Source organism: Harmonia axyridis, chromosome 1 (assembly GCF_914767665.1).
Source record: "Harmonia axyridis chromosome 1, icHarAxyr1.1, whole genome shotgun sequence".
NCBI lineage: Eukaryota > Metazoa > Arthropoda > Insecta > Coleoptera > Coccinellidae > Harmonia > Harmonia axyridis.
Window position 1 is genome coordinate 24,140,774 of NC_059501.1, and position 27,296 is coordinate 24,168,069.

Below are 27,296 nucleotides of genomic sequence, written 5' to 3' on the forward strand. Positions count from 1 at the left end.
ATTTGAAAGAGGTCGAATTATTGGTCTACGAGGGGCGGGTTTGTCATTTCAAGAAATCGATAACCGTACGAACAGAAATCCAGTTACTGTTATGAGAAGTTGTCAAGCGTGGTTTTATAATGCCCAAAATCAAAGAAGACTCGGCACCGGACGTCGAAGGGGCAAAAATGAAGTTCTAGATCGACGTCTAAGACTTATGGCCATTAGAGACCGATTTGCGAAAACTCGATCTTTGGCTGATGAGTGGTTTGAAGAACAAGGCTATTCTGCAACTGTGCAAATGGTTTACCGTCGGATGAGTTCTTTTGGACTGCAGCATTATCGACCCCATCTTGTGTTACCTTTTACGGTTGAGCATCGCCGGCAGCAGTGGTGCAGAGAACGTCAAAATTGGAATGTGGAATGACATCAGATCGTCTTTCCTGATGAATCTCAATATTCCTTGGGTGAACATGATAGCCGAAGAAAGGTTAGCCGAAGAAAGGTTATACGACGTCGGGGAAAAAGACGTGAACCTCAGTTTTTGAGTGTCATGTACACCGGACAGTAGGCCTTATGTTATGGGGTGCTATTGCACATACAAGTGGGTCACCTTCAGTCTTTATTCGAGGTAACATAACAGAACTGCGTTACCTTCAAGAAATAGTGGAGCCATATGTTTTCCCTCACCTTAACCAGCTCTAGAATTCAATATTTCAGCAACATAATGCTCGACCTCATCTTGCCAGGGTTAGTTTAAACTTTTTCGAAGCGATCCATGTGAATCTTTTGCCATGGCCGCCCAGATCCCCCGATCTTTCGCCCATAGAGCATGTTTGGGACATCATGGGTAGAAGGCTTGGAAATTTACCCCAGCTACCACGGGTTTTGGCGGCTTGAGACTTGAAGTACAGGTATGTTGGTATAGTATCTATCCCTCAAGAAGAAATAGAGCATCTTATTGCATAAATGCCAAGACGTGTTAGGGAGTGTATATATTATTGCAGTGGACAAACACATTATTAACAAAATTATTAAAAAAATTGTGAACAATTCGTTTTTTTCTCGAAATTTAAATCATTTATCTCTTGCTATCAGCAAAAACAAAATAAAAATTTAAACAGCTCCTTCTGGGTGTTTGTATATTTAGACTTTGTCAGTTAGTATATTCAGCAAAATAAGAAAAGATGAGGTAGTACTAAATATGTATATAGTATGTTCTTTTTTATAAAAAAAAATAGATATGGGTTAATTTAGAGTTGAAATTGTGCTAGTAGTGTTAGAACCGACATCGTGACGAGTGATTCCTTGAAGTGATTGGGAAGGGGCGTGAAATTCGAGAGCTTCAATGTTCGCTACGCCACTGCCCTCTTACGTCGTAAATTCGCTCACCTGGCCGACGAAATTCGGAGGGCTTTCTCGTTCCGTTCACGCCTCGTTTTTCTCCCGGACGGGAATGAGAGTAAGCGCGGAAAAAACCGGATTCGACGACTACGTTTTACCCGGTGAAATGACGCGGAAAAGGGGAAATGAAGTTTCCATTATGTCTGATTGTAAATATTCCAGTCGTTGAGGTCGCATTGATTTTCGACGTGTAGGTATCAAGTGCTCTTCGAACTGTGAGGCGTGGATGTGTACGTGTAGTCGTGGCTTTATTTTTCGAAGATGATTATGATTTTTGCTTAGAGTTTGACGTGTCGGTATTTTTAGGTGCTCTAACTATGAGTGGTGGTTTTTCGTTGAAAGGATTTTATAAAATTTGCTTTTCCTGAAGAGATTCGCTATGTTGAGAGCCAACTCATTTATGATGAGCAGTGGATTTTATCTTGTTTTAGTCTTTAGCAAGTGAAAAAAAACTTTGATTCAACTTAACAAATTTATTCTCTTCTCACCATGCATCTACAACCATTATTATACCTTACTCTGCTTACTACTGTTGCGCAGGCCCTAACTCTAAACTACTATTTCCATAGACAAACAACCATAGAAACTCTTATTATTCTTTTCGATCATTACATTCTAACAATTTAGAACAATATTTAGGAGAGATAGATCATTCCTCTGATTCATCAAAAACGTTTAGATGCCCTTCCATAATAAAGGGTTTTCCAATAAAAGGTTTTATTTTGATATTTGAAAAAAAGAGTACCTACCTATATGTTAAGAGAAATCAATGGATGTTGATTTTATTGTAAAGAGGAAGGTATGCCATTAATGATGGAAAACGATATCAGCCAAATGATCGCCACGTCTACGGTTGTAGCACCATAACTTTTTTTGAACATTTTTTTGTCCAATTTGCGGCTGTATGTCGATAACTTCACGAATGCCTTAATTAAAGTCTTGAATCAATTGGGAAGACCTTATCTTTGTCGTAGCCCCAAATAAAAAAGTTTGAAGATGTTGAAACACAATTATGATAATCTCTTTAAGAAATAACACAGACAGGAAACTTTTCTCGATAAATTGGAAGTGTGTGGCACATAGCACCATCTTGTTGAAAATAATTGTAGTCCCCATGGATATTTTCCAATTGGGGCCGAATTCCCAAGATCGACAAGTAATCGACAAACCTGGATTTGAGCTACAATAGCAATATTCTCAATTGTTCATGAGCGATGCCCACGTTTTCTATTCTACACATGACTAACTTATCCCAATAGCTAAAAGTATTTCACTAGTTTCACTGTTGCCGGCCAAGAAGGTGCATCACGATGACATAGAAGTGCTTTAGTTATGCGAACTGCGACTGCAAAATTGTGACCATTTTGTAGTAAATTTTACCAATTTCAATGCATCATCGTTTCATTTTCAGTAATGGTGTAGTTTTTTAGTGATAATTGTCATTTCATTGTGAATATTACATCATTCAATGTTTTCATGGCATGTCAAAGACGACAGTTTTGTGTTCAGAAGAATCAACTAAGTCAATATATTGAAGGCTCGAGACTACCGAAGGATTGGTGCAGAAATTAAGGCAGAAACATACTACAGTCTATGCGACGAAACGCTGGCTAGACCCGATCGACGCGTCGATTGGCCTTGTGTGCATGTTAGGAAACCCCAATCGACGCGTCAATTCACTTTTGTGAACACACCAGTTCGCTTCGCGGTACAGAGTGAAAATAATAATTATATAGATTATTCAAATTATCAATAGTACACAATACTCAAAATGTATAGTTGTTCTTCTGATAAATTTAATGAGTAATTAGAAGACGCAGCAGTAGCTATGTTACTACAAGGTCTCCACAGAAAATATTCGGTACACGAAATCTTTCGGAATAGGAAAGAATGTGGTAAATTTCATACTCTTATTGAATTAATAAGGCAACACAGAGAATGCCGATAAAATTCATGTACATTCTTCGAATTCAAAGCGTAAATGACGAATGACCTATCCTCCAGGACGGTAGCCGACGGTCTCCGTCAACCAGCGTCAAGTTCGCTTTCAAATCAGGCTCCAGGTTTTCGTGGATACACTCTGCGTCAACTGAGTATGAGTTCTGGCTTCAACGAAATATGAATCGCCACATGTATTTCACACGTGCAGGTAGAAAACTAGTTGGGAAATTTGTGAAAAAACAATATAATAATACCGGTATTATGATTACAGTTATTTAATTTTATTCAATGAGGATTTCGCTATCTTTCAGTAGTTGAAAGAAAAATTGAATAATTTTCTATTAACGATGAGAATTAAGCATTGATTATAATCTACTCAATATCAATATTCTACCTTATATTACAAATAACTCTAATTATTTTCAGGTGGTTGGTTGTGATCTTCAAGTTGGCTCTATGAAACAAGTGGACGCATGTGGAATTTGTGGAGGGGATGGATCATCTTGTGCACGACCACTGTACCACTGGAACTTAGCACCAATGTCATTATGTTCTGTTACTTGTGGAGGAGGTATGATTCTCTTAGTTTTTAATTTACTGCAATATCGTTATCCTGAAATAATGTCAAATTCACAGGATACAAGATGTCGCGTCCAGTTTGTCAAAATAGAATATCTGGAGAAGAAGTTGATGAACAACTCTGCAATGATTCTCAAAAGCCAGACTCAACTGTCATACCTTGTAATAACCACAATTGTCCGGCCAGGTATGTACTTTTTTGAGATAAAAATGAAATAAAGCATGAGGATTAAGTTGAACATGAGAGTTTTATGATTGCAGATGGCATGCTGGCGACTGGGGACCTTGTACAGTGACATGTGGAGGTGGTTCCAGAGTAAGGCAAGTGTACTGCGTGGAAGAAGCAAACAACACGAAAATAAAGGTCAGTAAATTAATGTTTCATTAAGAATCGTTCACATTTGTCACCAAGATCGAATTCACGCGAATACAGGGCGATTCCAAATTAGACGTGAAGCTTGAAGGACATGTTAGTATGACTCATTTGCTGTCGTTTGAGCCATATTTAGTGTTAACTAAAAATCAACAGTTCACGAATTATTTTAGTTCTTGCGATTTTTAAGATTTCTCACCTTACTTTATTTTTCGACAATTTTTTCTACGTTGACCAAATTTCCGTGGCAAGTGAGAAGTCCGGATTTAATACCGTTAGAATAGACGAAGCAGCGAGAAGATTGATAGTGAATTTCAGGCAGAAAGTAACAACTGAAAAAATTAGAAAGGAGCCAAATGCTTGTTCAAGGAATGGTGGAGGTCATTTCAAACATAATAATTTATGAATACATTCTCTACTGAAATTTTAAGTTTCATTGCACTAAAAAAATATAATTCAGTACTTTCCTTTCTTTGCTTCTTTCCCTTTCAAATCAAAATCTGTTGAAACAAAACTACTGCCTGCATTCTAAGGAAACCTTTTCCAGGAAATAAACAAGGAATTTGGCAACTTTTCAAAATAATTTTGTCATACATAGATTAAGGAATTTGAAAGTTGCAGGCAAATTTATATTAAGAATTTACTATTATTTTCTTCATATACCAACTTTCAAATCATACTGATTCTTATTCAACATCTAATACAGCAAAGTTCAGCTCTTTTCATAAATATCATATTCTTTTCTCATAAAAAAATTCAAAATTTGAATCAAACTTGGTCAACGTAGAAAGAATTGACGAAAAATGAAGTAAGGTGAGCAACACAAAAACTCGAATATCTCGGAAATTGTTGATTTGTCAACAAATCAACCTCCTTCAAGGATCATATCTAATTTGGAAACACCCTGTATATTTCTGAAATATTCTGCACGATAAACGGAAATCACAGGCATCGAAGCGAACTATCTTTTCTCAGGAAACAAGAAGCAAAAAGAAATATAGAAGTATTAATTTGTATTTTGCAATCAAAATCCTAATTTCAAACCAAAAACTGAAAAAACTATTCAACTTCAATATAAGCCTGCCAGGAACCTTCGCCAAGAAAAATTCAATCGATTTTCAATGAACACCTCATTCCAACATTCACCTAAAAAAACGTATCGAACGAACAATACTCGAATACAATATCTTGAATTTCCTCTACCTTACTGTTATCTCTGTTGGAGCATATCCTCCATTATTCTTGTAGTGCCACGACGAGGTTGCAAAAGTAATGCATCATTGTTCTTCCTCGAAAGTTGGCAGATAGTCCGATAAATTTATCTAATCCTCATGTTGGGACAAAATTAATAGTTGTTCAACTATCTGTACTTTATGCGGTATCAGCAATATGCTTTCAAGGAATGTGTATTCAACAGATAAAATAGTTTCCGAAGGAATAAGAGTTGTTCTCATGTTGTACATACATCATGCTTGTTGAAAAAAATTGATTTAATTAGGGTTGTTATTTCTTGGTTTCCATTCGGAATTCATTGAATATAGTTGTTATCTTATCTCTATAACCTGATTCGAAGCCCTCCATATTAATTTGCATCTCAAAGTGCGGACCTGCTGGGTTAGTTTGTCACGCAGGGTGGTTCACTCCTCTGAATATTCCATGTTTGAGGAATCGTTTCAGTTATCTTACCTGAAATGAGGAATAATGAAACCTACTCTACCCGTAGGCAATACAGATGATTTCTTTTGGGAAAATTTATTATAAATGAAAAAGTATCACACATTGGTCGAACATCCATTTCTCAATAAATTTTAAAAAAGCTTTGTTATATTCTATTCTAGGTTCAATAGAGAAAAGTCAGATAGTTTGAGAATAAGATAAACATTTCAGTGAGTATTTCTTGGAGAAAAATTAAAAAGTACTAACATCGTCGAAATTTCAAATAGGTCATCCTGTATATTAATACTTTTTTCGGTTCGCCGCAGCCTGATTATTTATGTTTCGACTTCCTTGTCCCTATCTCTAGCGGTTTTAGAGTAATTGAATGATTCACTTTTTTTGTGCAAAACATAGCCATATAAAAGACTAAGGTACCATCGACCGTGTCAAATGTTTCATCACCAAAATGTAAGGTTTATTTTTTGAAATTCTGCACCAAGATTGAAACTTTTGTTCTTTATACACCTACAAAATCTAAACCGGATCGAATCTTGTGATCACGAAAATATTGGACATTTCTTTACTAATATTATATTTGAATATTTCATGGTTCTTAAAATCAATACGAAATTCCACAAGAATTTGGAATTGTTATTATATATCATCTCCCGAAATCTCACTTGCGTTGATTTTGTTGTAAAGAAAACGTACTGCTTTTATGAGGTACATATAACATTACTTTATTGATGAAAGTGTAACGTTACAATTGCCCATGAGACTCAAGATCAAGATTAATTTCTAGGGGTGGTTTGGCTTATTTGGCAACAAAACTCCTACCCAGGTTTTTACAAATTTAATAAAATTAAAATATACAATGATCGATCCTTTTCACTCTAAACAAATAATAAAATAGAAACTTAACTTAAAACGATTTTAAATGAGTTACTCTGCTACTAGGATGGAACCTCTTCTGTAAATTATCTTCAGCCTTCTGAACACCAATTCTTATCAGGAAGCTATAGTACTCCAATCCCTATTCAACGAAGTTGATGTGATAATGCCAGGTATTTCGCGGGTATTCTTTCAGATTCAGGAACCAAAGTGATCTAACATACTTACTATCCCAAATTCTGTATCTCAAGGAAGGTTTCTGTTGTTCCAATTCCACGGGAGGTTTTCTTTGTTCCAATCCCACGGGAGGTTTTCTTTGTTTCAATCCCACGGGAGGTTTTGTTTGTTCAAATCCCACGGGAGGTGCTTTGAGAAAATGGACAACGATATCAGAATATGTTAACTGAATTTACAACTCCTTCTCGGATTTCTAACCAAGAAATTACAAAGAAATCATTACATTCATTATCAAATAAACCTGAGAAGGAGTTTTGCTGGCATTATTTGACACAAAAAGAATTCTACCAAACCTGAAATACGTTTCGACAAGATGGATGACTCTAAAAAAAAAACTACTGTTTCAAATTCAATTGATTCGTTCTGGTGAGATTATTACTTGTTGAATACAAATATTCATGTCAACACTTACCGAGAATCCCGACACAATTCTCGCCGATAAATCAGATTCCGAGTCTCAAATTAAATTAATAATGACTGAAATCTAAATCTTAGGTACCTACGTATTCTTGCTGAAGTCTCAATAATCATTGAAAATCTTTCAGAAGATTCTCTCTAAATCCGCGCATCTGCGTTCCGACCGATGGTACACGATATGATACGATTAATTGACAAATTACCGCGTCTTCAGAAATTCCAGTAGCGTAACATGGAATGAAGCGTGCAAAATCGTTGCAAAAGTTCTAATCTTCGTGTAATATTTCTTTGATTTCCATTGTGTTTCATCGAAATAACTTCCTATTCAAGCTAAAAAAAAAACTAAAGAAATCTAATTTCGGCATTCAAATGTTTCAGGTTAACGAAATGAAGTGTTTTGGTCTCAAACCAAGGTTCCAGGAATCTTGCAACCAATTCGAATGTCCCACGTGGCATTCTTCTAGCTGGTCTGGTGTAAGTACTTATCTTATCCTGCTAACATAGTCCCTATTTCATAATATATAGATAATTCCAAATGAATTATTCTCATTGAAAACCTGCATATCCAATTCCATAGTCCATAGAACATCTGACAAATGTATGGACCCATGCCCACATAAAACAGTTCAGCCAAAACATTCTATAATTTTAAGTCAATTCTTTTTTGGAAAGGGATATTTTATGATTGCAACTTCTTAGATGTACGATCATAAGAGGTTCACACCTCTATCTTCACCTTTAAACGAATAGTCGAAGCAATCTCAACCATGCATTTTTTTCAGTGTTCAGTATCGTGTGGTGAAGGAGTACAAATCCGCCTGGTGGAATGTCGTGACGACAAAGAAAAGCTGAGTACCAAATGCGATCCTCTGTTGAAGCCCACTGACACCAAGCCCTGCTCGACAGGTATCCAGTGTCCGTTCAGTGGAGATTCCGGTGAAGACTTCTCAGTCCTACCATATCATCAACCATTGATTCAACCCTATCCACCTCCTCCCCTACCGGAAAAACTGGTGGGGGATGCAATCGTGCCCTCTGAAACTACGTGAGTATAACGTGAAAGTTGTCTAAAGAATATTGCTTATAGATGTCATTTCACTAAATGTATATAGTTGCATTATTCATGCGTAGAATCGTTGCAGCTGAGTACCTTGGCTGACACTTTCGTCATTGTACATTTCCATTCATACGACAATTTGTTATGATGTTGAGGGTTGAGGATTTTTTTCAGTTCATTCGACTAGAGATCAATGTAATATACAGAAATACGACTTTTGTGGCCTTATGAAACATATTTAGAGATCAACCGAAAACCAAATGAAAGAGGTGAATGAACTCATCCCCAAAGAGGAAAGATATGCAGCTTCTCACAATATGGTGATCATGACCTGATAAAGCAACTACAAATGTAACCAAGAAAATTATGTCTGAATGAGTAACATACTGGGAACACAGCCGTTATTTTCTCAAAAACTTTCAACTTCTGAGACCCCTATAGATCTAGATACAGTCGGGATAGGAAAGATTCAATTGTTATCTGTTGGGGTGGATAAGATTGCAATTATATCAATTAGACAAAATATGTAACTGATTTTTCATATTATTCCCTTCAAGGTAGTTCCAAGATGGAGACGTTGTTCCCACTATTGGTGAAAGTCTTCAACTGGTATGGTCTTCAGTATGTACGTTGCACTCTCTTGGTTCCGAATTGACTCCCTTTGAGAGCTTTTTTCAGTTTAGGAGAAGGAGGAGTTACAAGGACCGAGGTTAAGTGAAAAAGAGGCTGGAGCACAATAGGAATGCATTTGGAGGTCAAAAATTCTGTTGTGGAGGGCATTGTTTTATGAGAAGTTTTCATGCAATCTCAAGCAAATGGCCCTTTCTTTGAGCCTTTCAAATATGTGATTATGAAATACTTGGTTGACAGTTTATCATGGAGAAACAAATTCTTTGTGGACGAATCCTATTGAGTGAAAAAAATGAATCAGCATCGATTTGATCTTCAATTCATCAATCAACGTGTTCTTCGCCAATCAAAAATGATTTATGCTTGCTAAAATCTTGAGCTCGGGATAAAATTTTAACTTTTGTGACGTACAACCAAAGCAGAACTTGGCTGATACAAGTCACAAAAATTTCATAGTTAATGGAAGGAGTTCAAACTCATACTGAGCTATTGGAGGGTGCTGATACTCGAGACAATGGCGCAGCGTTGCCAGTCTCATCACTTTTCGACCTCAACTGTCATTTGCACATCTCTGCTTTCTCTGTTCAAAATTGATCTCTTTTTAAACCGAATAATAACAATGGATGGACATATTGTTATTGTGAACCCGGAAAACCTAACCCTTCAACCTTTGAACAACAGTTCACTCTAAATAATAGAATTTTGTTTATTTGGTGAGACACTCGAGGAGCAAAACAGTATAAGTTTTCAGAAATAAATAAACATGGACTGCGATTCCTAATAAGATTTTTTACAAGTGATATTTGCACACCAGGCTATGTATTTTACTATGTACTCCATTAAATGAATTGTTTTATCGATAATTATGAAAAGGTCACTCTTCAACCCTCATATCATTTGAACTATACACTTTTATACATTCTTTTCTCCATGTAAAAGCAAGCATTCACTGGTTACATCACACTTCCGCAATTTTCACCAATAATCTATTTATTACAGAAGATACAATGTTTACTTTGTCTGCGGTTGGGTGTATTTGAGGTATTGAAGGACGTTTTTCCAGTTTAAACTTGACTATTTTCTTGAATTGACTACACATAATTTTCTTGTTTTTTTGAGAAGTCAACCAAACGAGAAGTAGAAAAATTCAATTCAATTTGCTTTGGGAAGTACCTAGTCCTTAACTTGAACTGAACTTGTACTGGAAGTATTTTTTCAAATTTCATTCATTGAATTCAAACATAGATTTTTCTCATGCATAAAATAGTTTGTTCATTAACCATTTTCCCAGATTCCGCAATAGTGAAAAGATGCAAAGAAAAAAATATATTTTTTGTTTGTAGCTTCCTCATGAATACTCACCATAAAATGAAAGTTTAAGACACAATATTCTTATATATTTTTTTTTCTATTTCTAATGGTTCTCAAGTTATAGCCTCATCGATCCATGAGACTGTAAGAAATAAGCAAAGAGGAAGAAATTAGAGATAATCTATAGTCGCTATAAGAATACTCATTCATTTAAAAAAATTAAATTAATTTTTATCGTTTCTTCAAAATCCATAATTTTTAAGATATTCAAGAATGTAATTAAATCAGAGAAAAATTCAAGAGATTCTGGATCCACCCCTAAGAAAGGAGAGTCCTTGTACTACGGCCTTGTTACCTCGTTTTTTTGAGCACTCGTTTACCAAACAGATCGCTCTATCACTTCTGCACAATGTTTGTATTTTTAGAATTTCGAGCCAGGTCTCAAACAATAGGAAACAACTCAGGCGGTAACTGCCACACAAAATAGCTATTGAGATCATTAATGGGCAAAATCCGACTAACTTAAAAAGTCGATCAACATTTTCAAAATATGCGGAATTACGTCTTTAATTTCGAAAAAATCTTTTAAACAAATAATCGTTAGCATATTTCTTGTTTGGCGGGCGTTCATAACCAATTTCAATGGTTTCCCCTCTCGGTATTGAGGTCTTTCTTCCCAGGGCCACTGATGAAATGATGAGTTGAGAACTTAGTGGTTCCTGCCTTATACACCTCAACATCCATATTGGAGCGTGGTTATTTTGTAGCAAAGCTAACAAAGCGTCACCACTTTTGTCGAACATATTGTTTCCATTCTATTGAAAATTGTGTAAACCGAAATTCATCTTCATCTCCTATGAAAAATAAAATTTCCACCAAGACAGATCCAATTTTACGTTTTCTTCTTTCAAACATTATGTCAAAACTAAAAACCTCTTCTATGTCAGAAAACTCTGTGCCAATCAACTGCAAGATCGGAACATTGTTATTATTTATGAATGTTTTGCTCTCAGACTCTATTATATTCATGACGGTGCGAATAAAGTTCTGAACATCGTTAAAAGTTCGAGAGGAGTAGACAAACTTTCATAGCATGAAGGATTCTTCTGGAACAACCCGATTATTACAATTCCAAGTCACAGTGTCCCTACTGCTACTCTGTTACTCTCTAGGAAAACTTTCTTTCCCTATCAATACTTTGAAGTTCAGCATCCGACATTTATGTAGGAAGAGGTTCTCGGAATTGAATGAATTTATAAATTTCCTGGAAATCCATGAGATGCTGTAATCTAAAGTTGTCCATGTTTTTTTGTGTTGGGAAAATTGAATGAGTATCAATAAAAGCAGTGATGTAGCAGTGACCTATTTCCAAAAATATTAAGGGCCTGTTCCACTACTTGCTGATAGGATAATTTTTTCCTACCCCACTATTTTGGTCCTGGATTAAATATCAATCAGAGAGCTATCTGAAAATTGAATGGAGATTCAGTTTTGGTTATTATTATTTGAACTGGGGTCGTTTTGCTTCGGTAAGCCTTCCGGGAACTGCGACCATGCAGATCTTTTGTTCACTACCCTACTCATTCATAAGAAACCCAGGGAGGTCGTCAACGACGTTAATAAAATTGACAACCTCCCTAGGGGCCTTGGCCATTACCTCTCTGGTATCCAGGACCGGCTTGCCCATGTGAATGGTTCTTAGGCCAGCCAGCTCTGGACACTTGCATATCAAGTGTTCAGCCGTTTCTACTTCCGATCCACAGAGCCTGCAAATCTCGTCTGCTGACTTACCCATACGGTACAAATGATGTTTGTACCGACAGTGCCCCGTCAGCAGTCCCACCATCACCCGAAGCTCCGCTCGCGACAGCTTCAGGAGCCGTCTGGTGTAAGTAGGTGAAATCTTCACGAATTTCTTTGTCTGAGCAAGTCTAGGAGTGTTAGTCCAGTGGATTGTCCTACTGTTCAACTCCCATAGCTGGACCGCAGCTTTGTATTGGTCTTTTCCTATCCCACAGAAAGGCTCAGGTCCAGCAGGTCTTAACCTTGATGCACTTTTTGCAAGCTCTTCTGCTCTCTCATTTCCTTCAACCCCACAGTGCCCTGGTACCCATAGTAGAGTCACCTTATTCCCTCTGGCCAGTTGCTTTATGGTGTTAAGGCACTCCCAAGTCAGCAGAGACCCCTGACAGCACGATTCCAGGGATCTCAGCGTGGTTTGGCTGTCCGTGGTGATGTAGATATGCGCCCCTTTGAGGTTCAGTTTTGGTTACATCGCGTTGCTACTGGTCAACGAAACGTAGAGTGAGGTGTCGTAACTTGTATAAATTTATCTCTATGTGTAAATTGGTGCAGATAATCAGAATGTTGGGAAACAATTTAGGAGTATCAAAATATGAGAGCATGTTGCCAAAACCTTCACTATTTGATAGTTCTTTTTGATATATATTTTTTGTCTAGAAGTACAATTTCAAATACAAATATTGAAACCAATTGAAAGAAAAAACATTTCGGAAACTTTGTATTTTTTTTTTAAATCTTTCCTCATCATAAGTTTGAAAATTCTAGATTTATATCTGAAACTTATTGAATTTTCAAACTTATTAAGTACTTGTATATTCATTTCTCTAACATGCATTTGAGAAAATCGTACGCTAACTGCAAGGAAAGATAATCTGAAAACGTATACAGAGGTAGCAATCTCAACAGGTGAAGTCATAGATCTTCTTTCTTACTCTTCTGTGAATTGTATATGCAAATCATCGTTCACAATCAAAATAACAATCTTCGAGAATTACATTTTCTTCTTTCGGTTGGTAGTAGATAACTATAATCAATATGATTATTTTAAATAATAAAGTTCAAAGGATTCTCCTCTAATAAAAGTATTAAAATTATGACTTCATTGTTCCAAAACATTCATTGTTGAATATTATTGATATCAGACTATCTGTCAGGAAATACGATTTCAAAATTTTAAATATTAGATTGCCTTCGTCGAGAAGACTCCTTTGAACAATTTATGTGATTACATTTGTTGATATTTTATAAATTTCGAGTCTAAACTGTGAAAATTAATATGTAGTGTTACTTGAAAAATCATATATTCAAGGTTGATTATTTCTAATAATGAATCTTTGACATTAGGAAATAAAAATTAATTCCTTCCCTCGAAACTTTCACAATTTTATGATTTGGGTGATATAAAATCCAAAACTCGAATGAAAAATCTATATATACGTCATCCAGACCTTCTTCCGAACACTTGAAGAGCTAATTCCATGAAATTCTGTAAAAAAAATCTATTTCTCAATGCGATTTTGATCCTTCTGGTTCGAAATCACGATCTACTATAAATCGGAATTAAAATCTTAGAAAATCATCAGCCTATAATAATCAAAATTGAACAACTATATTGCCATAATAATTCTCCAAGCCCTAGCATCCATAGCTTCGGAGTTATCAATTTTTGTAATTCTTATTCTGATTTTGTAGGGTTCAAATCGCGCCGCTGAATATTGATTGAAATTTATTTACATTCATATTTTCCTTTTTTTTAAGTAGTGAGTTATTTAGCGATGAAAAATATGTGAAATTTGTATTTTGTATTTCATCTCATTAATTCTTTTTATTTCAAGAAAATATTTAGAAACCCAATGAATGAGATATGATAAAATAAAAACGTTCAATATTTTATTGTCTTGATGGCATTAATTCAAAATAGTCTTCAATGTTACCTCATGGTTTCATTATAATAGTTCTCTTGTTGAAGTCGACAGAAAAAATTGTTCGTTGATAATGAAATGAATGTGAAAAGATATCCAATCAAGAACAATTGACATAATTTTCTATTTCGACCCATATAGATGATTCGAATTGTATAAACTTCCGTTTGGTTGACTTCCTACAATTAGCACAAGTTCTCATGAAACAACGGAGATTGCTTTATAGATTTGAACGTAATTAGCTCCTCTGAGGAGTCTGTAGCCCGTTCTTTAATGAAGCAGTTTTTGTAGTATCATGTACCAGATCAATATATTTAGTAGGTCCTTAACTTTCCAATAAAGCACAAACTGTTAATAAGCACAGTCTTAAGTTTATGAGGCACTTGGCAACATCTGACACATCCGCTTGTGCAGCTGAATTAACACGCTATTTTCCCAATTCCTAATATTCCCATTTTTTCGTACAACACCAGAGGTTTACTTCCGTTTTGAATCATATTCATAAGTTCAGAATTAGCCATGGATAATGTTTTGGTTCAAATTAAAAGAACCACTCATAATTAATAGGCATTTAGATCTAATATTTTCGAAGATATCGAGTACCTAATTTTACTCGATATTTCTATTTTTGAGGTTAGCTTGAAAACAAACCGAAGTTTTCACGTAAAATATTAAGGATTAATTGATACGAAACAATATAACATACCACTAAATTTGTTTGGAATAGTTGTATTGTCTCAGTTCTATGTATATTATATGTAGTGAAAAGATATCCATCATTTTTTCAATCTGTATCTCTCAGTTTTATGATTAGCCAATTGACGAAAATGTAGATAAAATCATGGCCATTTTCAAGTCCGATCATCATGTAAGCACTGTTACAATTTCCCAAGAGCTAAAAATTGAACAAAAAAGCGTTTGGACCATTCGCATAAGGCTAGTGTGGGTACCACATGAGTTAACGCAAAAAAAAAACCTCGTGGTCCGAATTTTCCTTTACGAATCGCTGCTGAATCGCAAGAAACTACCCACTTTTAAAGCGATTGGTGACTGGGGATGAAAAGTAGATCACTTACGACAACGTCAAGCGAAAACGGTCGTGGTCGAAAAGCGGTGAGCCGGCGGAAATGGTGGTCAAGCCTAGGATTGTCGGCCCAGAAGATTTTGCACACATTGATAGAAACTCGCCAGAAGCTCCAGGAGATTGGTTAGGAGGTTCTTATGCATCCACTTTATCGTCCGACCTGACGCCAAGTATTTTATCTGTTCCTGTTTATATAGAACAATTTTGCTAGTAAAAATTCGCTTCAACAGAGGCTGATTCAAATCGACTGTTTCAATTTTTTGCCAATAGGGACGGGGGCTTCTATGAGAGAGGCCTAATGATAAATAGCAACAAGTTATCAAACAAAATGGCGCATATTTGACCTAAATCAGATCTTTCTAACTTTGGTAATTATTGCCTTGTTTTTCATGCAAAAATAATGGAATTTTTTTCACTACATTATATCAATTATCAGTTTCAAATATTCGATATTAATCGATAGATGGCATAACCCGTTGAAGTAACTTATTTATTCATTATTGGAATCTGTATGCCTAAAGATGTCCTGAAGAATCTCTCTGCGAAATTCAAAAACTGCATGTCCAAAGATATTCCTGCCAAACACTCATTTCATTTCATATTTCAGATTTGTACCCGACCAATGGGGGCCTTGCAGTGTCAGCTGTGGTGAAGGTGTGAGAAAAAGAGAGGTACACTGCAAAATTTTCCTAGAATTCTCGAGAACCATCGCCAAATTACCAGATCATAAATGTGGTACTCCAAAACCAATTGAAATAGAGAAATGCTACATGGGACCCTGCACTGCCGAAAAAATCGGTATGGAAATTGCAGTAGACACGATCAAAGATGATCCTTATAGGGAATTCAAAGTGGCTGGAGGTAAATATTTTTCCGATGTCCCAATCATTTTTTTTTAACTTTATTCAGTGTTAGGTAAACCATAATACCTCTGAAGCAATAGTGTTTTCAATTGATTAATCCATTGATTATGCTGCATACTTATGCTATTATATGGCATATAATCATATAAGTTCTCCTAACATAAGATTGCTTCATATCTATCTAGTTTCATTTTTCTAATCAGTTCTATGTGCTGTTCCTAGTGTTATACTGATTATTCAATAATAATTATTCATCATGATATATTCATTATACACTTTTTACTCTATCTAGCTTTTCTGATGCTTCGAGCAATAAATTCCATCCGAAATTAAATGCAGAAATTCTCAACTACCTACTAGTACTAGTATCATAATCAATAGATATCCAAAATAAGCAGCATACTATCTGAAACCAAAAACACATTGAACATTTCGTTAATTTAAATCATTTATTAGGAGACATTCTAGGTTCACCTGGAAAAACCTATGCCTGGAAAGAACAAGGCTACACACACTGCAGCGCTACTTGCCTTGGAGGCATGCAAGAGCTAATAGTGAATTGCATTCGAGAAGATACCGGAAAAGTGACATCACCTTATCTCTGCCCAATGGAAACGAAACCCGAAATCCTGAAGAGGATCTGCAACGATATACCGTGTCCTCCCAAATGGAATTACAGTGAATTCTCACCTTGCACTCAAAACTGCGGATTGGGCCTTCAGACCAGAGAGGTCAATTGCATCCATGAAGTAACGCAAGGAGGCAGAAACACCATCGTTGTACCGAACAATAATTGTCCTCAACCACCACCACCAGATAGGCAATACTGTAACGTCTTGGACTGTCCAGTCAGATGGGTAGTGTCCGAATGGTCTAGGTGTACGAAATCTTGCGATGGTGGAGAAAAAAACAGGAAAGTGGAGTGCAAGCAAACCATGGCCCAAAACCACACAGTTAGTCGGCCTCAGAATATGTGTCCATCCCCAAAACCACCAGAGAAGAAACCATGCAACACCAAGAGCTGCGTCATTGAAACGGACAAACCCAAAATCTTCGCTTCAAACAACACCTTCATCCAACACAACATCAAACAGAAAAAAATCTCGCTGACTGTTGGTGGAGCAGCCACGGTTTTCTTGGGAACGACGGTAAAGGTAAAGTGTCCAGTAAAAAGGTTCGACAGAAGCAAAATCGCCTGGTTAAAAGACAAGATACCACTGCCGAAATCTAAAAAATTCAAGACATCGAAAAAGGGGGCTTTGAGGATACAGAATTTGTCCTTGAGGGAGAGTGGTTCCTATACCTGCATCGCAGGGAAGTCTTCTGCTAACATTCAGATTTCCGTTAGGCCTAAACCCGGGGAATTTCCAACATCTGAAGAGATCCAAAAGGGTTATAAGCATCGTAATGATCTTCTGCCTAATGTTAATCATAACAGAGACGAGATGGTTTTTAATAGCGATGATCAGAGTCATGAACAGCGGCCGGATGGACAGAAGAAGAAGTCTAGTAAACCGAAGTTATTCACGCCTACACTACCGTCGCTAACTTTAGATAAAAATCAACTGAATGCTCTGCCTCCACAAAGTACCAGTAGCCAGAACACAGAGAACAACGAACAGGTAAGACTCAGTTTCAAGCTCAAATAATAGATAGAACTAAAATATTTAATTCGTTTTGTGTCTATTTTATAATAGCAATCAAGTTATATAAGGTTGTTTCATCATAAACCGAACAAACATATTTAGTCCTGAAGATGGCACTGCGATAATAATTTTTGCCTTATGGCATATATACCTCGTTTCCGAAATATAAGCAAGATACAGAAGGGTTCACCATCATTTCTGAGCAATATTCTATTGGGTGTGGTTAGTTATGTATAACCTTGGAAGTTACAATTTCTGGTGATATCAGAGTATTTTTGAATTCCCAATTTAGAAAAGGTGGAGAACTCTGAAGAAAAATTTTCAAAATGGCGGAAACCCGCAATGTTCGTGTTTTTTTTATTTACAAATTCAATTTCATTTTCTGAATGAACTCAATTTTCTAGGATTTTTTTTGACATAGCGACATAGGTACAGCGAAAAACAAATTTTACCTGAAATTTTTCACGATTGTACTTTTTTGAAAAACGGTCCCTTCATCGAAACCATTATTTTCCTTGGATAATTAAATTAAGTTCAAATTTACATTCCACAGGTAATACTACCTCTCAAGGTCGAGAGTTCGAGGAGGTTCATTGAAATTAATGTGAATTTTTTTTTGTGATAACTTTATATTACCATCTGGAATATTTTTGACAGCTCAATTTCAAAATGTTGGCTCTCATAGCCCAAAAAGTTTTTTTTTTCAATCATGTTAGAAAACCGAACGAGCAATTTGGAGGGCTTCAATGAAGAAACGGTTCGATATTTTTGGATTATGTTTTCATATTCGCGTTATGCATGAAAAAAATACAATCGTCGAACATTCCAACAATTTCCAGTGAATTGATTTTTTTCGCTGAAGACATGTGAAAAAATTATTGTTCGATTTATGAAAACATTTTTTTACAGAAATTCTTATAAAATCGAATTCATTCAGAAAATGAAATTCAATTTCGAGACCGAAAAAAAAATTTGAGGTTTTTTGCCATTTTTAACTTTTTTTTAAAGTTCTTCACCTCTTTTGAATTGAGCACAAATTGTCTGATTTGACCAGAAATCGTAAGGTTGTACATAACCGACAACACTCAATAGAATATTGCCCTGTATCTCGCTTATGCTTCGAAAACAGGTAAGATGTCATAAGGCAAAAGTAATCCTCCCGGTATGATCTACACAACTATATATAATTGTTCAGTTTATGATGAAACACCTTGTAGATATAGGGTGTATCATTTAAAATTACCAACTCTCCTCTAAAACGTTAATTAATTCATATGGTATTAGTATAATATAAACCCCAAAAGTTTCTGGAAAAAAATGTTTTTGAATTTTTCGAAAAGCTCGAACAGAAACCAAGATATAGCAAAATATTTGAAACACTCTTTTTTCAGAATCGCCCATTAACTCGAGAAAGAAGAAAGAAGATATTCTTTCGAAAAAAAAATCGGAAATCTTGAAGATTTTTTCGTTTTATAGTTCTCAAAATGCTCTCAGTTAGCATCAAATTTGGGACATCCAGTAGCGCAGAACTTAACAGCTAATGGCTGAGCTATTCCGTATTTATGGCTAAAACTTAATCAAAGAAACAACATCATATTGTTTGAATGCACCAAGTCTTATCTTATTAAGGAGAAATTATAAATCGCGAAGTTTCCATTCGCGCTTGCCAAAAATGGATTAAAACTTCTGTTTGTATCCTTGTCACTCTTCGGTAAATTACATGAACTCGGAATGTTCTTACCCATTTCAAAGCCTGCGGCAATGCTTAAACACATGTCGGAAATCTATCTCTATAGCCTCGTTCGCAGCTCCAAGTTTATCCAGATAGTTTTCTCAAGACAGTTAAAACTTGGAGAGATCTCCATCCGGAGGCTTGTTAATTCTTCTTTCTTGTAATAATTCTGCAAACTGACGAAATAACTAACATTTCACGCTTTCCTGTTAACGCTGCAAGGATCGCCTTTTATCCTCATCCTCTGAATCATTAAAACCAGCTGGAGGCAGCTCCAGCTCTGGTTCGAGGCCGATGCCTCATTTTCAGAGTCTCGTTTATAATTTACAGGTAAGGATTTGTCTCTTAGATGTTTACATTATACACTTCTGTTTGATTCGCTCTCGAATTACATTTTATGTTTCTCAGTTTTGTTTACCGGAGAATTTTATTTCGATATGAAGATTCATCGATTGTAATAGTAGGACAAAAATTCTTGGAAAAGTAGGGACATAAGTCAAATCAAAGTTCCAAAGTTTATATGCAGCCTTATATTTATTAATTACATCAAGTATTTAGAAAAATATAGCCGTTTTCAAGACGATTTTTTACGTTCAAACTTTTCGAATATGCTCAGAAGGTTTTGATTATTATTATTAGGTACTGTTATAAAATTTTATATTTCATTCAAAGACATTTAAGGGTATAGACTACCTTTCTCACTAGGTTCTTCAGTACAGATTGATTTTGATTCTTCTTCTTTATGTGCCGTCTCCTTTAAGAAGGTTGGCTATTATCATGGCGATTTTTACCCTTGAAGTTGCGGATCTGATTTTGATTATGTGCGCAAATTATTTCGATTTTTGGGAGAAACCTTCGTATGGCAGATTGAAATAAACAGTGAGATACGATAGAAAAACCTTTCAAATTTCAAAGTGATATTAAACAAAAACTATATATATATTTTTTTTTTGAAAAAGAATAGTGCGTTTATTCTAGACGGCCATACCGAGGTTTTTTCCAAAAATTGAAAGAATCGATCAAGTCATTTACACACAGAATGAAAATGAATCCGCAATCTGGTAACTTTTGTGCGAAATTCATTGAAGATAGCTTGAAAATTTTGGAAAAAAATCTTGTCGTTGCGCATTTCAGATTTTCTTCATCATACCAAATCGACAGTTCTGATCGACAAATCACCGGTACGTGTGTAGGCAGCTTAAAAGGGAATACCACCACGCGACTGCTCTGTTCAAAACGAAAATATAGATTTTTCCTTTTATACCATCGATTTTTATAGGATTTTCATATAATTTTTTTAAACAATAATCTTTATTGACAATATTACAAATTTGCGAATAAAAAGAAAGTTGTTGGTAACTTTTCGTTTTTCCCAAAAGAATATATGATTTGGTCAATGTACAAAGCAGTGATATATTTTCAAAATATCCGTGAAGAAAAAACTACAATAAATCATTAGGAAAGAGGAAAAAATTATTTTTTGAAGAAATCGACCGTCGTACAGTACCTACTCTTTCCTACTTAATGTTTCGCAAAGAAAAAGAAGATAAAATGAATGTACCGGGTTTTTCACCATAATTTGACCCCCCCCTTTAACTTTGTTACTAGAAGAGGTACAAAAAAATTTTTTCAACAAAAGTTTCACGAAATTTACTAGTGTTTTCTAAAATGATTTCACAAAACGAAATATATACAGAGTGGGCAACATATTGATATCAACTTCATTTTTTCAAATGGAACACCCTGTATATTCTTCTATATTTGACTAGCTGACTTCGAATATATAACATATGTCTGGTCTATCTCTCTTATTCTGAGTACCACAGAGTTTCAAATTTTAAGAACCACCTGGCATGCTCAGTAATCAGTTTTCAAGCGGTAGGCTGCAATAACTCAAAAACTCCTTTTTTGAGTTATCTCGTTGGCAACGATATGACATACGTTTCTCACTAAAAATTGGAATTGGATGATTTGGATGCAACTCTATATATTCTCTCCTTGTAGCTTTCTAATTTTTATTGTTCTTCACATGCATGAAGTGAAAATATTTCAAATTTTTCCGCTTCTATAGTGTATATTCGATGAATAGTTTCATTCAATGACAAACGTATGTCATATATGGCAACTCAAAAAAGGCATTTTGTATTATCGCACTCTTCCACTTGAAAACTGATCACTTAGCTTGACAGGTGGTTCTTGAAATTTGAAGCTCTGTGGTACTCAGAATAAGAGAGATAGGCCAAACATATGTTATTAATTCGAAATCATGGGAAAAAGAGCTAGTCAAATATAGAAAAATATACAGGGTGATCCGTTTGAAAAAATGAAGTTGCAATCAATATGTTGCACACCCTGTATATATTTCGTTTTGTGAAATCATTTTAAAAAACAATAGTCGATTTCGTGAGACTTTTGTAGAAAACATTTTTTTGTACCTCTTTCAGTACAAAAGTTAAAGGGGGGGGTCAAATTATGGTGAAAAACCCGGTACAACTTCGTACACCGTACAAATTTTGGTTAAAGCAGAAACGCCAAAGGGAAATTAATGGGTATCTAATGTTTGAATGATACGTGGAAAACCATAAGGCGGTAATCCCTCTTGAAGATACCTCAGAATTGTTTAAAAATAGCTATAAGATATTTACAATTTTGCACTGTTTAGTGAGGTGGTTTCTATTTTCTGAATTAAATATAATATAAATATAATACTGGAATAAATGGCTAATTAGAATCAAGCAGACAAAAATTATTTCTTCAGTTTAACTTTACCTTAATCATAGAATTAAGAATCTAGTGTAATTATTCCTTCATATTTCTTCAACAACTGAAACTAATCGGAACCATAGCTTCTATGGCCTTTCCAGATGTTCGGCAACTCCCGTGGTCATCGGATGATATCAACTTCAGAAGAATATTTTCCTAGAGACGTTGCCAATGCAGACCAACTGTTCAGCACCACCCCATTCGAAGAAGATCCAGGTAGAGAGATCGTTCTTGGAAAGGGGGCAGAGGATATGACTTTCGATTGGGTTCTTGGTCCTTGGTCGCCTTGTTCAGAACCTTGCGGTTTCAATGGTGTCCAGACAAGAGATGCTAAGTGTATGGTGAAGTTGCACAACACCACACAAGAGGTGAACAGTCACCTTTGCGACGATGCCAACCTCATTCCTCCTGATACCTTGAGGCAATGTAATAGACATGGGTGTCCAAGATGGAAAGTGGAGGCTTGGAGTGATTGCAGTAAATCAAAGTGTATCTCGTTGCATAAAGGTAAGTAATTGAAGTTCTATTCAATAAAAAACCTTGCATTCACATAATTATAAGTTTATCGCAAAAAGGGAAAAACAAGCATAAACAAAAATCTGTTAGATAATATGCAACTATGGAAATATTTAGTATACACTAGATATTTCTCTGCCAATATTCTTCTCTTACATTCTCTACGGTTGTAACGATGACATCAGCTTGAAAATTTCCACATATCTTGAAATTGTTATTTCATATAAACACCAAGAATCTCATGCTGGTTTTGTGATTGACACTTCTACCACTAATTATTTTTATTTTCAATTCCAGCTATACAAAGAAGAGTAGTCAAATGCTATTCATGGGATAACCTTGTCTTAGGTCCATCAAAATGCGATAAAACCAGCAAGCCTAACCAACAGCAAGAGTGCTTCAATAATAGGTGTGTTGGAAAATGGAGAGCAGGTCCTTGGTCTGAGGTAAATTAATGTACAAATTATTGTCCAGCATCATGATCTGATGCTTCTTTTTCCAAAAATTATTTTTTTTCATTCATATTGAATGAAAAAAATTGAAAATAATCAATCTAAAATATGCATCTTCAAAGAGCGCCTCTCAATTTTCTCTCAATTTTAAAAGCTTCTTATAATAAAATTGGTGTGATCTTTTGGAGAAATTATTTAATGAATTCTATTCAACGTTCAATTTAACTGTTTATGTCTTCCATCCACAGTGTGCTGCGGGTTGTGAAATGCACGGAGTGAAATACAGAATTCTGCAATGCGTTTGGTTTGGTACTAAAAAACCAGCGGGAACAGCTTGCAAAGACATTCCACGACCTCCTGTGATGAAACCATGTGTAGGACCATCGTGTTCTAACTCGGGTAGGTGTAAAGTAATATTAAGATAATAATTCCCTATAGGTATAAAATAAAATCATAATTCCCTGTAGGTATAAAATAAGATAATAATTCCCTGTAGGTTGCCTCTTTTACCTACTCTTTTGAAAGGTTTTCCAATAAGAGGTTCATTTTTTAAGCCCGCTGTCTGAACAGCTGTTACTTTTGAAACTGTCATGTTTTGACATTTGAATGGTGAAAACTACGCCATTACTAAAAATGGAAGACACGAGCCTCGATAACGCACTGAAGCTGTTAAAATTTACTACAAAAATTGTATAATTTTGCATACACCATTCGAAAAACTAAAGCTCTTTTGGGTCGTTGTGAAGCACCTTCTCGGCCAGCAATAGTGAAACTGGTGGAAAAATTTGACCTGTTGGGACAAACTAATGATGTGAAGATAGCAATCATGTGCGTCGCTCAAGAACAAATGAGAATATTGCTGCTAAAGCCCGTAGTTTTGACGAAGGCTCAGGTTTATCGATTTCTCGTCGATCTTGGAAAATATCCATGAAGAAAGAACTAAAAAAATATTTCAGGGCCGCAATTGGAAGATATTTATGTGGACGACGTAAATTTTCAACAAGACGCCACTATGTGGCACACAAGCAACGAAAAGTTTCCAAGCCGTCTTATTTCTCGGAAAGATGATCACAATTGGCCATCGAGATCTTGTGATTTAACACCCTTACATTTTATTTTTTGAGGTAACGTGAAAGATCTATACCAATGATCCACAATCGATTCAAGACCTTAAAGATGGAATTTTTAAAGTTACCAAAAACATATGGCGGCAAATGACCTAATTGGTCATGGAAATTTTTATAAAAAGGGTATGGTGCTGCAACTGCAGCCGTAGCGGCCATTTGGCAAATATTGATTTTCATCGTTAATGGCATATTCTTCTCTTTTCAATTGAATAAACATACATTGATTCCTCTCAAAATATATTTTTTTTATATCAAAATGAAACCTCTTATTGGAAAACTCTGGAGTTATTTCTTCATTGAATTGAAAATAATTTTCAGTTACAGATTGCAAAGACCATTCCACATTCTGCCCAAACGTCAAGGCAATGAGCATGTGCAATGTTTCCTGGTACACGCAACAGTGTTGTGAATCGTGTAAAAATTAGAGACCAAATTAGTTCAATTGCAAATGACTGTTACTTGTACAAATCTCTCCTTAAATTAAATTATATCACTTGTATATTTCTATGGCAATAGTAGCAAAATACGTTATGATCGAGCTTCTGCCGCCATGTCGCTTATAGTATGGTAACCATACATGAATAACTAGGCAAATCCATTGGTAAAATGTAGGAAATGGGAAAATTCATCAATTCTAAATACCCATTAATGAGGAAAAATTATTACAGTATCTATTAGTTGAATCAATAAAATGTGTTGAAGAATATGTTTGAACTGTTAGTGGTTACCAATATTCAACAGTAACAATATCTCGAGAATTATCATAGTGTCAGAGAAAAATTCATGACAGATGCAGCTTTGTTCGAGAGGAATATTCAAATGATTATACCTTTATGTTAACTGAATATGCAAAGTGATTTATTATGCTCTTTTAAAATTCTTAACCAAATGAATTATGAGGAATATTACTCGTTTCCTACATTTTCCCATTATTATGCCTCTACTGTACTAAGAGCTACAAAATTAAGACTGATGTTAAGTATTTTTCATTTAATTGCTACTACATTCCAAGACGTTATGTATTTAAATATATAAAATTTATTATTAATTCATAACATATTTTTCTGTTGAACAGTTCAAAAGTAACATCATCATCGACAAAAATAATAATTGTACATTAAGTTACCATTCTATTTAACTTTTCGAATGATTCCTTAGACAATATTTTTCGATGTAAATATAATTTTTATTACTATTAGAACAATCAACAAGTTAGACATGATTAGAAAATTGTTAGCAAAAGTTAGTTGACTTATTGATTATTTATTTCTATCGAGAATTAATGAATGAAGAGTTCCAGTTTTGTATCCTCATTACGTGATTAGATTTTAAGATAAGTTTCTGTCCATGAGATGCACATACATACTTACCATTAATTTAGATTTATATTTATAAGCCGTTCAAGAGGATCAGTAGTCAATAAGCTACCGATTCTGAATATTTTTCCAAAAAATCGAAGATTTTAAAAGTGTTTAAGGATTGGAACGAACTATTATGGAAATATTTACTGAGAAAACAAAGAAATTTTTGAAATGTGAATTGTTGAGAAACCGCATAAATGCTTCCTTCTCAGATATGTAAAAATTATGAATTTGCAATAATAAATAAAGATATTTCGCCATGTTGTCAATATGATCATGTGATGAAAGTTGTATAAAATACAAATTATTGTTGATATGTGCCTTTTCCTGAATCCTCAATCAAAATATCGTCTAAAAATATTATTAACCTGATTCTATTTTTGGGGAACTGAGGAATACCATTCTGCCCAAACATTTTTTATTTTTTTTACCTCAGAATCTATCCGTCAGATTTCACTGAATGTATCTTTGTGTGTATGGATAAAATGAGTTATCCAAAATTCCATGTAGCTTTTATTCGGGGAATACTTATCAAGTTGTTTTGATTTCTAATTAAATGGGCACGTTCAGCAGAAAAATCGGTAGCGTAAGTAGCTCCGCTACTGATAGATATCGGTTTGGTAACGTTAGTATTCTCTGCTGGATTGGTTGCTACTTTTCTTGACAGCAATAGATTCTGTGCGTCCTTTCTGAAAGTTAGATCATGATGAAAGACAAATTTCTGTTATAATATCGATTTTATATCTGTTGCTTACGCTATTATTACTTTTTTATTCTTTAATATATGGGAAATTTATTCAGAGTAACATTTCAGAATGTTAATAAACGTATATGTTTCAGTTTCCATTATTGCTATACCTATATGAAATTGAAATTTTCTTCCAAAATCAATATCACAACTGTCACTAATGTCAGTTTCTCAACATGTACCCAAAAAGTACCATAAAATAAATTCGCTACCAAAGAGAGCGACCGCTCCATAGCGGAAACTGATAGAATGGGCGCGTTCGCAGAAAGATCGATAGCGTAAGTAGCTCCGCTACTGATAGGCATCAGTCTGGTAACGTTAGTGGGTATATTGTGCGCGCTCAGCAGAAAGATCGATAGCGTAAGTAGCCATGGGCGCCCGCAGAAATTTTTCTCAGGGGGGGCAAAATGAAAATTATCGAAAAACGATAAGGCGTCCATGATTGTTTCTGAAAACCGGAAAATTGTTGTGAATCCATTACTCTCCGTTATTCCTTGCCCTTTGGATTGAGAAGGTTATGGTGAGGGTTTTGTGCTGAAAAATGAGGCAATCAAAATCTCAGGGGGGGCCATGGCCCCCCCTGGCCCCCCCCTGCGGGCGCCCATGTAAGTAGCTCCGCTACTGATAGGTAACGTTAGTGGGTATATTGTGCGCGCTCAGCAGAAAGATCGGTAGCGTAAGTAGCTTCGCTACTGATAGGTATCAGTTTGAAAACATAAGTAGGTGTATTGGGCGCTTTCAGCAAAAAGATCGGTAGCGTAAGTAGCTCCGCCATTGATAGGTATCAGTTTGGTAACGTTAGTA

The 27,296-nt window shown here is 35.4% G+C and overlaps 1 protein-coding gene across 8 annotated transcripts in view; it reads left to right on the plus strand.

Annotated features, from left to right (window-relative positions):
- Window positions 1-26,058, plus strand: part of LOC123680079 (protein madd-4) — a 583,820-nt gene extending 557,762 nt beyond the window's left edge. For 3 of the 8 annotated variants that reach the window (XM_045617757.1, XM_045617774.1, XM_045617766.1), the window contains 12 exons: window positions 3,751-3,895; window positions 3,961-4,090; window positions 4,165-4,267; window positions 7,856-7,951; window positions 8,260-8,522; window positions 15,892-16,145; window positions 16,604-17,769; window positions 19,748-19,855; window positions 22,372-22,795; window positions 23,102-23,250; window positions 23,505-23,655; window positions 24,702-26,058. In XM_045617757.1, the coding sequence (XP_045473713.1) occupies window positions 3,751-3,895; window positions 3,961-4,090; window positions 4,165-4,267; window positions 7,856-7,951; window positions 8,260-8,522; window positions 15,892-16,145; window positions 16,604-17,769; window positions 19,748-19,855; window positions 22,372-22,795; window positions 23,102-23,250; window positions 23,505-23,655; window positions 24,702-24,808 (3,096 nt within the window). In that variant the 3' untranslated portion in view covers window positions 24,809-26,058. The remainder of the gene's footprint in view (window positions 1-3,750; window positions 3,896-3,960; window positions 4,091-4,164; window positions 4,268-7,855; window positions 7,952-8,259; window positions 8,523-15,891; window positions 16,146-16,603; window positions 17,770-19,747; window positions 19,856-22,371; window positions 22,796-23,101; window positions 23,251-23,504; window positions 23,656-24,701) is intronic. The other 5 variants (XM_045617782.1, XM_045617789.1, XM_045617798.1 and 2 more) reach the window with 5 other exon arrangements.
- Window positions 26,059-27,296: the final 1,238 nt, after the last annotated feature.